Raw genomic sequence first — 14,831 nt, forward strand, 5'->3', positions numbered from 1 at the left:
CATTTTGAAGTGTTCTGTATGACACAGTATCCTGAGGTCTCATCATGCCTGGTGGGTTATAAACAATGCCTCATTTGTAGATTGTTTCAGATGAGGACTAGGTGAGAATGGCTTTAGCCTGTTCTGAGAGTTTTCAGACTTTGCTGCTATGTCACCCTCCTTCAACTGAAGCTTTCCCGGGGCACAGTCTTCCCCTGCTCCCCATCCCCAGCCAGCTTCCCCTCCTGAATTCTCCCCTTCTTTGATGGTACTACTGCTCTTACAGTTACCTGATTTTGGTTAATAAGCATATATCGAGGTCCCCCTGTGTGCCTGGTTCCGTACAGGGCAGTGGGGATAGAGAGAAATTAGACTCCGTGCCTTCCCTTCAAGGAGGATAGTGGTCTTGGACTCCTCCACCATCTCCAGTCATTGGGCAGGACCAGGACTAGCTTTGCCTCTCTGGCTTCATTACCTCTCCCCATCACACCCCTCACCTCTTCCTCATCCTTTCTATCCCCACCTCAGCCACACACCTTCCCTGCCTTCCTCCGGGTTGTTGCCACAGCCTTGCTCTGCCCTCTCATCCCCCTCCAGCCTCCAGTTTGTTCTGCCATCACAGCTGGTTTGATGGCCCTAAAGCATAGCTCCAGTGGGGCCCAGTCCCTCCCCATTGCCTAGAATAGTGGTTCACAAGTGTGCTCTACAGACCCTGGGGATCCTTGAAAACCTTTCAGATATCTGCAAGGTCAAAACTACTTTCATAATAGTGCCAAGATGCTATTTGTTGTTGCAAAGCAACAGTGGGCAAAACTGCTGATGCCTTAGTGCGAATCAAGGCAGTGGCACTGAACTGCACTAGCAGTCATTGTATTCTTATTGCTGTGCACTCACAGTTTTTAAAAAAGGCCGTTTTCACTTAAGTATGTCCTTGATGAAGCAGTAAAAGTTATTAATTTTATTGAATCTCAGCCCTTGAGTACACATCTTTTTAATGTTCTGCGTGACACAGTGGAAATGCTCGAAAGCACTCCTGCTGCATACCAAAGCACAGCGCTTGTCTCAAGGAAAAGCACTTGTGAGGTTGTGAACTGCAAGCTGAACTACCTACTATTTTCATTTTTCCTTGAAAGAATGACTGACTGATGGTTAGTGAGGCTAGAAAGTAGACAGGCACTGGATGTTGGAGGGCCTTGTAGGCCATATTAATAAGCTTGGATGAGCTGACTTCAGCCTTTTTCAGCTTTTTATACAGTCCTGCTTACACAAATCCAGTCCTTTACTCCTACTTGCTATTTCTTTCTTTTTTAAAAAAATTAAGGTATAATTGACATAACAACATTATATTAGTGTCAAGTGTACAACATAATGATTTGATGTTTGTGAAATAATCACCACAATGTCTCATTAGCATCTATCACCATACATAGTTACAGAATTTTTGTGTGTGATGAGAACTTTTAAGATCTACTCTCCTAGCAACTTTCAAATATGCAGTACAGTATTATTAACTGTAGTTGCCATGCTGTACATTCATCCCATGACTTATTTATTTTATGACTGGAATTTTGTACCTTTTGACCCCTTTTACCCCCAATCTCACCTACCCTCCACCTGCCACCTCCAGGAATCACCAATCTGTTCTCTGTGTCTATAAGCTTGTTTTTTGGTTTTGTTTTTAAGATTTCACATATAAGTGAAGTCCTGCGGATCACACAGTGTTTGTCTTTCTCTGTCTGACTTATTTCACTTAGCCTGATACCCTCAAGGACCATCCATATTGTTGCAGACTGCAAGATGCCATTCTTTTTTATGGCTGAATACTACTCCATTGTATGTATATGTGTGTGTGTGTGTGTGTGTGTATCTCCCACTCTTTATCTGCTCGTTCATCAGTGGACACTTAGGTTGTTTACTTATGGGGAGCAGATATCTTTTCAGGTTAGTGCTTTCATTTTCTTCAGAAAAATACCCGGATGTGGAATTGCTACGTCATATGGTAGTTCTGTTTTCCTCCTTGCTATTTCTTAAGTACACACTCCCTTTACCCCCTGCACCATTCCTGTTCTCATTCCTTCCACCAGGTGATGCAGTGACAGCTCTGAAGGCTGCATATGATCCCAGAATCAGAACCGAGGAAGAAGGTGGGCCTGAAGCTAGACCTTTTGCCCCTGGGAATCTTACCATCCCAGCCCTGTTTGAGGCCTGTTGTGAGTCACCACCCCTCTGGCACCTTAGTGGGCCTCAAGCTGCTTTCACTGTAGTTGAGTGAGAGACTGCAATCTGCGTAATGCTGCCCAGCCCCACTACACACTGGACTCTGCAGCAAACCTGTGAAATACCTTAGCCCCTTGGAATCACATTAACAGACCGTCCTTTGATCAGGACAAGCTGATTTCACAGGGGGACTCCTTTCATCCACCGTGTGTTAAATTTGACTAGCTTCCATTTGAGTGTACCCTTGACCTTGTCCCCTACATGGTAGTGATACCATCAGAAACCAAATCAACCAACTAATAGGTCAGACAAATGAAGAATACAGTAGCCTTGTCCCGATACCAGAACTGCCATGGAATAATGTGGTTGGACTGGCTTGTAGCTCATCCTACAAAACAGGCCAAAACACAAAGCTATCTCAGAGCAAGGAGAGAAAACTTCTGATAAATTAGATTTTAGATTAATATAATCGTGATAATATGGTCGTAATGCCCTTGTGTTTAAGCTGGAGCAGTGCCACCCAACCTTTTGGACATCGTAGCACACAGAAAATGATGTTGTTCAGCCTGGTGAGAGGATCAATATCTCACTCACAGCACATCAGTGGGGAGGCTCTGTGCTAAGGTTTCTAAATAAAAGCATTCTTGTTGGTGCCCAGCTAACTCTGACTGGCTGTCCCCTTCTGCCTTTCAGCATTAATGTTTAAGTATGCTGTAATAGTTAAAAGCTTGAATTCTGAGCCAGACTGTTTAGATTTAAATCTCAGCTCTGCCACTTACTAGCGATGTGATCGTGGCAACTTACTTAATCTTTTTGCACCCAGTTTCTTCATCTGTAAAATGTGGATAATAATTATACTTACCTCATAGAGTTGTGAAGGTTAGGTAAGTCAGTATATGTAAACTGTGGTATTTGTAAAATGCCTAGAACATTGCCTGGCATGGAGTAAGCACCATGTCATGTAAGTGTGTGTACTACCACTACTATTACTACTGCTTCAGAGAAGTAAGTGTCCCGGGCTAGTCTCCCCATTCCTCCTCACTGCCTCCTCCTCTGCTCAGATTTCTTAATCTTGGCCTCTTCCTTAGGAGTGTCCATCCCCCTTCCTTTCGTTTCCTCAGTTCCCTTTCGTTTTCTCAGTTCTCCATTTGTTTGGGGGCCCTCAGCCAGCTGATGACTGAGAAGGCAGATGAATTGATAATTACCCTCATCAGCTTACTGTCACCACTATTCCTTCTCTAGAAAGCTCTAGCGACTGAGGGAACTAGCTGTCACATGTTGGGAAGTGAATCATAGATCTTGAAAAGAACTCTAGGGTGGTTGGGAGAGGAGCATGAGCTAAGTTTGTCAAGCTGAGTTAGCCAGCAGAGTCATGTTCTTGGGGAAGGATGATCGTCTTTGGTGTGACATACCAGATGTTAGAGCTGGTTAGTTCTCTCTAAGCTCTACCAAAAGGTGGAGAACAGATCTGGTGCCTTTTGGGGGCCATGTGGCTCATAAGACCTAATGGAGAAATGACACGGTTCTTTCAGAAGGGGGGCCTTGAGGTCGACTTGTGGGCTGTACAGTGGCTCGGTACTGGCATGTTAGGAATATCTGTGGCTCTGGTAGTCCCCCCAGGTGAGACCCCTCAGCCGCGCCTCATCTGCTCTGTGGGTCCTCTGGGCCCTCTCCCCGTGAAGGAGCCAGCTTGGTGGTTGGATCTGTATCTTTAGCACCTACTACGCCTCCAATGAATACCTGTTTTACAAAGAAAGGAGAATATGCATCCCTACACTCACTTTAATGGAGAAAACAAGATAAACTTATGCCTAGGAATAGAAACACATAATAGTGATGATGGTGATGATACTATGGTGGTGAAGCTGCAAATGATCTGCCCCTGCTCACCCCTTCAGCTTACTTGTCATCACTCCCCACATACTCTATGCTCCAGCCAGCCTGAACAATTTGCAGTGGCACTAGCCGGCCATGCTGCCTCTCCTTCAGGCCTTAGCTCATGCACCTCCTCTGTCTCTCTTCCCAGCCCCCACCCTGGCTGGTTCCTGGCTGATTCCAGCTTAGCTGTCCCTTCTTCTAGTGACCAAACTGGTCACTAGTGACCTATAGTGAGTTAGCCGCCTGTCTTTTGCTCCACAGCACCTGGTACCCCTGTCATAGCACTTGTCCCACTGAATTGAAATCGTTTTACATGTCAGTGGATTTAAATTCCATAAGGACAGAGACTGTGTCTTCTCTTATATTCTCACTGTCTAGCACTGGACAATCAGTAGGTGCCAAATAAAAAACAGTATTTGTTGAATGAGTAAGTCAGCAGTGCTTTCACTTCTCCTTTCTTATTTGATCCTCACAAAAGCCTTGTGATCTAGGGAGGCCAGGCCTTACTCTGACCTTATTTTGTATATGAAGAAACTGATACTCAGAGAAACTAAGCAACGTGCCAAAGCTCACACAGTGTGAAGACCAGGATTTAAAAGGGTGTATCTCAGGTGCAGATGTTCAGTGCATTATTTGGGGTTTTTTTCACAAAGTTTTTCCTTTTAAAACATAGCATTTATAAAGATAAAAGTTAAAATGCCATTTGTTGTTTTTCCAAGATTATAAAAATTCAGGGCCCCAGTATTCCTGAAATGTTTTTTCTTTACCTGCTGTTGAATTTCAATATACAGAAATCTAGGTATAATTTGTAAAACTGTACAATCAGACTCTAAATTCCAGTGTGCATTGGAGAAATGTTACTGTGTATTTTGTTAAAAATGAAACTTGACTGAAACAATAATAGCACTTAAAAAAAGTAATAAACATCATTGTATACAATTTGGAGAATACTGAAGAATATAAAGAAGAAAATAAAAATCACCCTATCACACAGAGAAAACTACTATAGATAAGATGTGACCAGGACTTGAAAGGGCAGCATTGTGTTTGAATCCAAGTTAAACCACTAACTAGATGTTTGGTGTTTGGTAGATAATTTAACCTCTGAGCCTCAGTTTCCTCACTTGAAATATGGTGAAATATTTACTTTGGAGATTAGTGTAAGAATTAGAGATAATGTATGTAAAATACCTGTGCTTGGCACATAATAGGCACTCTTTCAGATTGTAGTAGTTTAACAATTTTGTGTATTTCTGTCTAATCTTTCTACTCTGTTGTATGTGCATACAGACTTATGCATACATATATGTTTTTTTTGTTTTTTGGGTTTTTTTTTGCGGTACGCGGGCCTCTCACTGTTGTGGCCTCTCCCGTTGTGGAGCACAGGCTCCAGACGCGCAGGCTCAGCGGCCATGGCTCACGGGCCCAGCCGCTCCGCGGCATGTGGGATCTTCCCGGACCGGGGCACGAACCCGTGTCCCCTGCATCGGCAGGCGGACTCTCAACCACTGCGCCACCAGGGAAGCCCCATATATGTTTTTCTGAAGTGCATTTATATTAAGTAGCTCACTGGGTCCTCACAGCATTGCTGGAAAGGGCAGGTATTATTTTTAAACCTAACCTGTAGATGAGGAAACGGAGACGCTAAGAGGCGAAGTAACTTGGTCTTGGTGCTACGTCTGGTAATATCTGAACCAGACTTTCACTTAGGTCTCCCGATGCCAAGCCCACGAGCCTTCCCTGTCAGCAGTGTGCTTCCTCTCCAGCTCTACCTCCGCGGATACACAAGTAGTGGACCGACCGCCAAGCCTAGCCCAAGAGGAAAGCAAGGGCTGGAGGCAGTGAAGTGCTGGGAGCCTCCATGCCAGCTGAGGTCTGTCTACAGACATGAAGGAAGTGCTCACTCCCTCCTCTGAAATAGCAGACACATCGCCCAATCCTATAGCAAAGACCAGGCTTCTTGCTAGAAAGTTAAGGACGTTTTGAGTCATAGGGCTTTGTTGAGAGGGAGTCTATCAGGGAATTCATAGACTGAGTAAAGCCTTACTCTGTGCTGCCTGCAGGGCAAAGGTGTACCTACGTTTCTTTCAGTGTGTGCACTCGTTACCTAGAGGGCCTGGGTGACAGGCCTGCACCTAACCCCGAGGATGTGCGTCCTCTCATATCATTCTCATTTCAGTACACGTTTTCTGATGCCTGATACATGTCTGACACCACACCACAACTCATAGGAGACGCAGAGATGAACAGGCAAGGATAGCCCTGGCCTTTAGGAACAGTAGAGAGAGCTCAAGGCCAAATAAAACCAGTGCTCTAGTATAGCTGCTAGCAGGGTGTTTGGGAACAGAGGATGGAGCACCGGATTCGAGCTCTGTGCAGTAACACCATCTATTTGCATAGATTTCAAAAGTGTTTGTGCAAACCTTAACTTACTCTAAGGTGGGGAGACTTTTGAGCTGGGTTTTGATGGCTGAGAGGAGTTCTTAGGCCGAAGGAAGGAGGTAAGCCAGCTTGATTGTGGAGCCTCACACCCTGAGGAAGCCTCTCTCAAATGATTGCATGCATGATAAACTAAGGTCCCAATAGAGTGTATGGACAGGCTCCAGGTGAAGAGCTTTCAGCCCTTTGGTAAGGTTATGACACATCTCCATCCCGCTCCCCCCGCTGTGAACAGGGAAGTTAAGCATGTTTTTTTCACTTCACTGTCTTCCTACATTTTTTTCTTCCTAGTTTCAAAAACAACTCTCCTTCAACAAGTTCTGTTTCCAAGGAAAGTCTTAACCATTTGTCCCTTCTGGCGCACCCTCTTCCATTGAAATCCATGCAGAATAGACCAGGTACTCGATCTTTTTGTGTGTGAAGCCATAAAATCTAATTCCATGTATGCGGCAGTGCTCAGAGGTATGCTTCTTCCACGAGAGGCTCCCTCAGCCCTGCTGTGGTGAAAACCAAGTATAAATTGCAGCTAACGGGGTTTTCTAGCTAGAGTCATAAGTATGTCTGCGCGTCCCCCATGAACTATAACACCGCCAGCTGTCTTGCTGCTCCTCTCCATTGCTGCCTTTGGGCTGTTTTGCTTGTACTTTGGCCCTCCTTCAGAGTTTGGGCAGGGGAAGGAGGAAGAGAAGTGAATCCCAAATCTGTCCCGTCCGCACTCAGCTCGCAGTGCTGGTGAGAAAATAGATGGGGTGGGGAGGGGTGCCACTGGACTGCACTCAAGGGCAGGGCAAGAGGGGCAGTGGTCCCTCCTTCTCAGCCTGCTGTCCCAATGGCCAGCACCCCTCTCCTGGGGTCCTGGAGACGAGTGAGCCTTGTTTCATTTCTGTAGAATTTCTCACTGTGTTGGGCAGCTCTTTTCCTTTTGATTTCCCTTGGTGAGGGTGGATCTTTGGCTGCTGCCGTTTGAGTTCGGTTCTTTGAATTCATAGCATGTCGCAGTCCCCAGGTATATCTTGTGCTTGAAGCTGTTGGCTAGAGTAATACTTGGGGATCCTCTGTGGATTCCTTTCCTCCACATGTTTATCTTCTCTAAAGTGTAAATGAAAGTCTACTGTCATCAGATCCTAGAAATGGGAGGAAGAATGCAGCTCAATTGAGCTGTCAGACACTTGGCTGCTTAACCAGGTTCTGGATTGTGGTATTGAAATGCGCCATTGTTCTGTGTGCTTTCTCCTAATGGTTGTGTGTACTTGCTTCTGAGAACAGTGTGCAGTAGACGTGCGTAGGCTCTAATCAATCTTCCTGAGCAGACTTGCCATTTTTCTGATCATGTTCAGCTGGGGTCCTCTGAGAAGAGAGTGGGCCTTTCCCCTCAATGGGCAAAGAGCCAGCTTCCATTTCAAAATCTCAGAAAAAAACATCCAGCAACCCAGAGCCTGTGTTTATTGAAGGTTGGTCTAAAAGTCACTCACATTGTATGCCCCATCAGTGCTCGACCGCCTCTATTTTAGAAGGATGTAAAGGTTTAATCACCCTGGTGGGGATTTAGACCCAGAGACTTCAGAGAAATCTTATTATTTCTAACTGCAGGCGAAGAGTATTAAGGCTCCACTCTGGATCAAGGGCATGGCATGTTCTATAAGTAATTTATCTTTAACATGGGAAGGCCCTTACTCCAGTGTCTTAGAAACAGGACTATGATTGGCTGCTGGTTCATTATTCCTCCTTTTCTCTTTCCCCCTCTCAGTCTTCATGCTTATTCTTTCTGTCCCCACCCTTTCCTGCCCAATCTGTCCAATGTCTGAATGTCTGCCTCACAAATCCTCCCTTTAAGGTGGGGAGCCAGGTGCTTGCCAGAGAGATAATAATGTTTTTGCAATAAATGACTGCATCCAGCAACCCGGTGTAGACCCGTCAACTGCAGGCTTCTGAATGGACCCTACCTGCCTCCTCTCAAATAAGGAGCTGAGGAGGGAGGGTATGCGCTGGCCTCCCAAGCACTCAAGTCTGTGCTCTTGGACATGAAGGAATTTAGGGCCATCCTCAAACCCACCCCTGCCCTGTTGTACCGTCATAGAGGCAGCCTCCACTGAGGGCCTTTTGAGTCCCTATGCACATCCACAGGGATGTTACTGAGCAGCATGCGATTTCATTTGCATGGACCACCCCACCCCCCCCACCGCAAACCCGCCTCCCTTCCTGCTTAAGCTCCCTGGGTCCTGCCTTTCTGGTGCTGAGGCTGAAGGAGGATGTCACATGTGGGATTCTGCTTAAGGATTCGTTGTTCTGTTTGGGGGCAGATCTAAATCCATGTGCTAATGAGCTTGGTTACAGCAGGCTTCTGCTATCCTCTTTTAATCTAGCGTATCTGTCTGAGTTCCTTTCCACAGTTAATGATCTATAATCGTTTTGCTTTTAGTTTTGCCTCTTGGGTCAAAACAGATAAATAGCCCTCATAGATATTTTTAAAATGTGAGTGGAAAGCTCCTGGGTCCCCCCCTCCTTTTTTTCCTTTTGGGTGAACTTATAGCCTGATCAGTCCAGTGATATTTCCCTTCTATCTCCTCTTTTCTCCCAGAGATGGGCAGCAGTGAACCTGTTCCCATTGCAGAAAGTGACAAGAGGAAGAAGAAGAAGCGGAAGGCCCGGGCCACTGACTCCTTGCCAGGAAAGTTTGAAGGTTGGTCACTCTCTTTGATCTCTTAGAGCTGGGTTGGTGGCTTCCCAGGCATGGGAGGAGTGTCCTGGTAGCCCAGGGGTAAAGGTCATAGGCTGCATCATCTTAGAGCCAGCTTCATGGTTCTCCGTGTGATAGGCATGAAAGATAGGGGTGAGAGAGTTTACAGAAAGGGGTGATAGAGAGTGCAGGGATGGGAGAAGCTGTTGGATGGTGCACAAGCCTCCTCTGAATGGTCTGAGCATTTCATCAGGGAGCAGAAAGGCCAGTGTGTCACAGTTGCACGTGGAGTGAGATCGCCTGGTATGCTTCAGCTGCTTTTCCGATGTGATCTTTCCCTCAGCTGGTCCTGGAGGAGCTGCCGAGAGGTAGAACAGCCATGTCAGAGGAAGAGGGAACGTCGAGGGCCATGGCTGCAAATGAAACTGAAATCTTCTAGGGAATTCCCTTACGGTCCAGTGGTTAGGACTCTGTGCTTTCACTGCCATCGCCAGGGTTCAGTCCCTAGTTGGGGAACTAAGATCCCGCAAACCACGTGGCGCGGCAGAAAGAAGGAAAGAGGGAGGGAGGGAGGCAGGGAGGGAAGAAGGAAGGAGGAAAGAAAGAAAGAAGGAAAGAAACTTCAGTATTCTATAAGCAGAGAATTCAGCTTATAGAGATTGCAACTACTTGTGCTGGATGAGTTTGACTCTGTTTAATAGTGCATGTTGTGTTCAGGGGACACGATGTTGAGTTGTCAAACATTTTGAACAGTGTGTGTGAGGCACCAGGCTCAGTGCTGGTCCTGTTATCACTGGGCACCAGATGGGATGAAGTGACTCATTGGACGCTCCTGCGAAGGACTGAAAGGATAAGTAGCTCCTCCTAGGAGTGACCGAGCCCCCATCATCTATTTTGTTTCTTTCATTGTGAAACTTGAAATAGCTTCTCTTTACGGTCCCTCTTACCAACACTACAGACATACTAGTGAACTGACTGTTTTGTAGAGTGGTCCTAAAAACAAGCCCTTTATGAGTCAGGAATATTGGACCTCCAGCCACCAACCTATCCTGACACACGCAAAGGCTAATACCCAAGTGTCCATTGTAAGAGAAGCACGTCATTTAAAATACTTACAGCTGTGAGACCAAACCTTGATGGAACCAACAGGGTGCTTAGTGTAGGTTTTGTCTGTTTGTCTTTAACAGTAGATGTGTGTGCATGGCAGAGGGGGTTGGGGAATGAACAAAAGTCCCAAGGTTTTTTAGAATAGTTTCCAAATCAACAGGTCTTCCTCTTTCAATGAACACGAGAGTATTTCCTGTTATTCAGGGATGGCTTGTGCAGTTATGGGGTTTCTCATGACTAAGAGTGATAAAATCTAATTTCATGGTTAAAAGTATTCTGCTCAGTAGTCTGTGGGTTTAAATGCTAGGCTGCCTCAAGAGGAAAAACCTGAAGAATGGAGACCAAGGGAGGAGAGGCCTCGGCAGAGACCATGATAGAGCTATGGCTTCCTTTGGAAGGGGGTCAGAGAGCTTGTGCTCTTTGTGAGGAGCGGGCCTTGGGCAGGCCACCTAAATATACTTTCACCCAGGCCTATTGCTGTGTTAGAGCGGCTCTGACTCAGCACCCTAAAAACCTCAAGGCATCCGTTTGCATCTTACTTCTATCTCCTGTTTCCTGCCGGTGACTTCTGAAAATGTCTCAAAAACCTCCGACTTAGGGCTTCCCTGGTGGCGCAGTGGTTGAGAGTCCGCCTGCCGATGCAGGGGACACGGGTTCGTGCCCTGGTCCGGGAGGATCCCACATGCCTCGGAGCGGCTGGGCCCGTGGGCCATGGCCGCTGGGCCTGTGCGTCCGGAGCCTGTGCTCCGCAATGGGAGGGGCCGTGGCGGTGAGAGGCCCGCGTACCGCAAAAAAAAAAAAAAAAACCTCCGACTTCCATTGTGTGTGGTATAAAATAAAACAGCGCTTTATTCCCCTTTGTATCACCAGTTCCTAGCACAGAGCTGGGCACATAGGAGGTGCTCAACAAATGAGTAAATGAATGAATGATGTCCATTCAAATCACATCCCTTCTGTGAGGATCCCCCAGACTCCCTCAACAGATTTAACCTTTCCCTTCCCCCGCTTTTTTTTTTACTATGTCTTGTCCCTCTGTGGTAATAGAGTGCTGACCACTGCCTGGTTTATTCTGGGGTCACTTGTGTATGTGTCTGTCTTCCCCACTGGATCGTGACTCTCAAAGGGCAGGGACTATACTTTATTCCTCGCTGTGTCCCCATCGATGTCGTCTGGCACATAGTAGGTACTCGGGAAGCATGTGCCGAATTGAACCTCTTTCACTGACCTCATCTCTAAAATGAGGAACAAGATCCTTCAGTGATGTGGCCTGGTCGTTGTGAAGCCGAGTCCCAAGGCGGCTGGGAGCACTAGACTCTCGTCATTGAGCACTGCAGAGTCCTCGTGCGCCTGCGCTGTCAGACTGGGGAAGCCAAGTGACACAGCTCTTCTTTCCTTCTATGCAAAGGGGTGACTCATCTTGTTATTCTTCTCACCCATTTCACCTCTAGATACGTACAAACTGACCTCTGAGCTGCTTGGAGAGGGAGCCTATGCCAAAGTTCAAGGTGCCGTGAGCCTGCAGAGTGGCAAGGAGTATGCTGTCAAAGTGAGTGTCTCATCTGGATGCCAGGCTTTACTTTGCAGGTAGTCAGTCTCAGCTTGTCCTAAACCAGATAAATTTTATATTCTGCGATATAGTGGCTTAATAAGAACGGGAGCTCTGAAGCTGGATTCACTGGATTCACTGGTTTCTCTACTTACTTGCCGTGTAACATTGGGCAAGTTACTTAACCTCTTTGTCCTTCAGTTTCCTCATCTGTATAATGAGTGTAATAACAGAACCGATATAGTATATAGTATTGTCATGAGGATTAAATGAGTTAATATGTGTGAAGTGCTTAGAACAATGCCTCTAATGAATGAAGTTAGCTTCAGGGAGCAGACAGTCAGATTTGGAATTAGAGGGCCTATCTGAATCTCTCTTTTGACAAACTACTACTGTTTGACTTGGGGCAAGTCACTGAACCTCTTTCAGCCTCAGTTCCCACATCTCTAGAATGAAGATAATAATACCTGCCCTTCCTGTCTCAGGGAGTAGTTATGAAGATGAAAACAAAAATGAACTGGTAGAAGTAGAAACATTTTATAAATTACAAGATGCTATACAAGTGATGTAAGCAATGTGGTGATGAGGACCGAGCACTCAGCTGTGTGGCAGGAGAGGTGACTTCCAGCTGCATGACCGTGGAGTGGCTCACCGTACCCCTCTGTGCTTCCATTTGCCGACTCTACATGGAAGAAGGGATGGATCTAGAGCAGTGGTTCTCAAAGTGTGGTCCCTGCACCAGCAGTACCAGCATGGCCTAGGAACTTGTTAGAGATACAAATTATCTGGCCCTATCCCAGACCTCCTGAATCAGAAACTAGAGGTAGGCCCCAGCAACATTAATTTTAACAAGCTGTCTGGGTGATTCTGGTATCCAGCAAAGTGTTCAAATCATCTGCCAGAGCCACCAGGTCTAAGTGCCGCCTCATATGGGCAAACCCAGCCAAATTGGCTCCTGAAAGAAATGTTTCTTCTTTTAACCAACTGGTCATAGTCCTAGTCCCAGCTGGATTTATAAAGGAGAACACTTCTGCTAATCCATGTCCCTTTTTGCTGGAGTGTTGCTTCATATGGTAACAAAAGCATTATCTCGATTCCTTGTTGGAAACAGGTCAGTATAAATTACAAGTAATTTTTTAAAAAAAATATGCCTAAGTGTGGTAAAAAACACAAATGTAAATTGATTTTCAAAGATGTGAATACATTTATGGATGACAGAACTATTTCTTCAAGGCTGCCCTTCCTTCATGCTCCATGGCATCTTTGGGCAAACACCAGACCTGGGCTTGGCAATTCTTTGGTTTCAGCAGCTCTGCCCATGTCTCATGTCTCTTCTGTTCTTTGAAAGCTCCCCAGACGTGGGCTACTTCTCCAGCCTGGCTCCACAGTACTTGGTTTTATTAGGACTTTCCCTACAGGCATCCAACTGATGAATCCTAGAGTCTCACGGTTGGAATGGAATTTCAAGGTAATCTGGTCCTCAGCCTCCCCTGTAACTCTTCACATAGTTCTCCATGTTTGGCACCCACCACCCCCATCTCTGGTAGCAGGAGCTCATTACCTCCTCAGAAAAGTATGCCATTGCTGAATAGTTGCCGGCGAGAAAGTTCTTCCTGACTTTGATCTGCTTGGTGAACAAATGAGCTGAATAGCTTCTGTGCCCCAGCACTTCACCTCTCTGACAGCTCAGAAAATGGGTTCAGTGGTCTACTAACAGACATGTACTTGTTTAGAAAATTACTTGATTGTGGATGTTTGTGCTGCTGCATATTGGAGAAGTGTGAAGTGTCCTTGACAGCAGTCTTGGAATGAAGGAACCAGATGTCTGTCCATTCCGCACATGGAACTATAAGGCAGAGCCAGCTCTGCAGAAGACTTGCCCACAGGCTCTACTAGCAACGGTTTGGGGCTCTGGATGGGTCTGTAGAGATGTGCACGGTCAGCCAGTCCCTGTGTAAACCACCTGCTCAGCTGTTGGCTCCCGCATTCCTTCAGTCAGTACTTGCCAGGCATCTCCATGTACAGGTGGGGAGGGGGAGCAGCCCACAGTATCGTAGGAGAGACAGAGCCTCTAGGTTCTGTGAGAAAAAGCTGTGTAGGATATAAGCAGGTATAGGATAGCAAGGGCTTTGGAGGCAGCTCTGGGCTTGAATTGCAGCCCTGCCACTTACCAGAGCTGTGGGCAAAATGTTTTACCTCTGCCTATCTTTCGGGATTGTAAGGATTAAGGATTAACTGAGATTATGTACCTAAATGACTTAATACGGTGCCTGCCAAAGGTAGATTCTCAGAAGAATTGCAGAGGTGGCATCTGAGCTGGGCCTTGGGGCTTTAGTTCCTCTTCACTGTATCCCTTATTCCCCTTGCTCTTCCTCCAGCACTAGAAGATCCTTTAGTAGAGCTTGTAAATTCTTATCCTTAAAGCAGACAGAGATGTTTTCAGGGTAGGAGTTTGGTAGAGCTGGTTCTTTGTCTTGCTGGCTGCCTCGGTCTCCCCTGGGCGGCTGGGGGTAGCAACCTCACAGGCTTCGATGGTGATGTACTTGGCCAGAGTCAAACAAGCCCAGGTGGGCTAGAAAGCCCTGGGGCCAGTCGGTTGCTTTGCTGACAGAGCCACAAGGCCTATTCCAGACTTGCGCTTGAAACTGGATTTGGGCTGAATTTGGCCTTGCACTGTCCCAGAGGGCACCCGCTGAGGGGTGTTTTGACCAGGTGGGTGTATATGACAGATTTTATTTTTCACACAGATCATTGAAAAACATGCAGGACACAGTCGGAGTAGGGTATTTCGGGAGGTGGAGACGCTGTATCAGTGTCAAGGAAACAAGTGAGTATAGTGTTGGGTTACTTGCTGCTTCTCTGGGGGGATGCTTGGCTGCAGAAAAGGAAGTTATTCTTACCGTCTCCTGACCCCAGCAGTTAGCTCTCACTCTTTCCCCCAGAACTGTGTATAACTCCTTCCATGTTTCAGTGTTGAGAGAGAGAGAG

General features: G+C 46.4%; 1 protein-coding gene across 4 annotated transcripts in view; it reads left to right on the forward strand.

Annotated features, from left to right (window-relative positions):
- MKNK1 (MAPK interacting serine/threonine kinase 1) overlaps nt 1–14,831 on the forward strand; it is a 42,679-nt gene that overhangs the window by 10,465 nt on the left and 17,383 nt on the right. For 3 of the 4 annotated variants that reach the window (XM_012539066.3, XM_033416528.2, XM_012539067.3), the window contains 4 exons: nt 6,805–6,911; nt 9,092–9,193; nt 11,746–11,843; nt 14,591–14,670. In XM_012539066.3, the coding sequence (XP_012394520.1) occupies nt 6,896–6,911; nt 9,092–9,193; nt 11,746–11,843; nt 14,591–14,670 (296 nt within the window). In that variant the 5' untranslated portion in view covers nt 6,805–6,895. The remainder of the gene's footprint in view (nt 1–6,804; nt 6,912–9,091; nt 9,194–11,745; nt 11,844–14,590; nt 14,671–14,831) is intronic. The other variant, XM_033416529.2, reaches the window with a different exon arrangement.

The sequence above is a fragment of the Orcinus orca genome, chromosome 1 (genome assembly GCF_937001465.1).
Source record: "Orcinus orca chromosome 1, mOrcOrc1.1, whole genome shotgun sequence".
Classification (NCBI taxonomy): Eukaryota; Metazoa; Chordata; class Mammalia; order Artiodactyla; family Delphinidae; genus Orcinus; species Orcinus orca.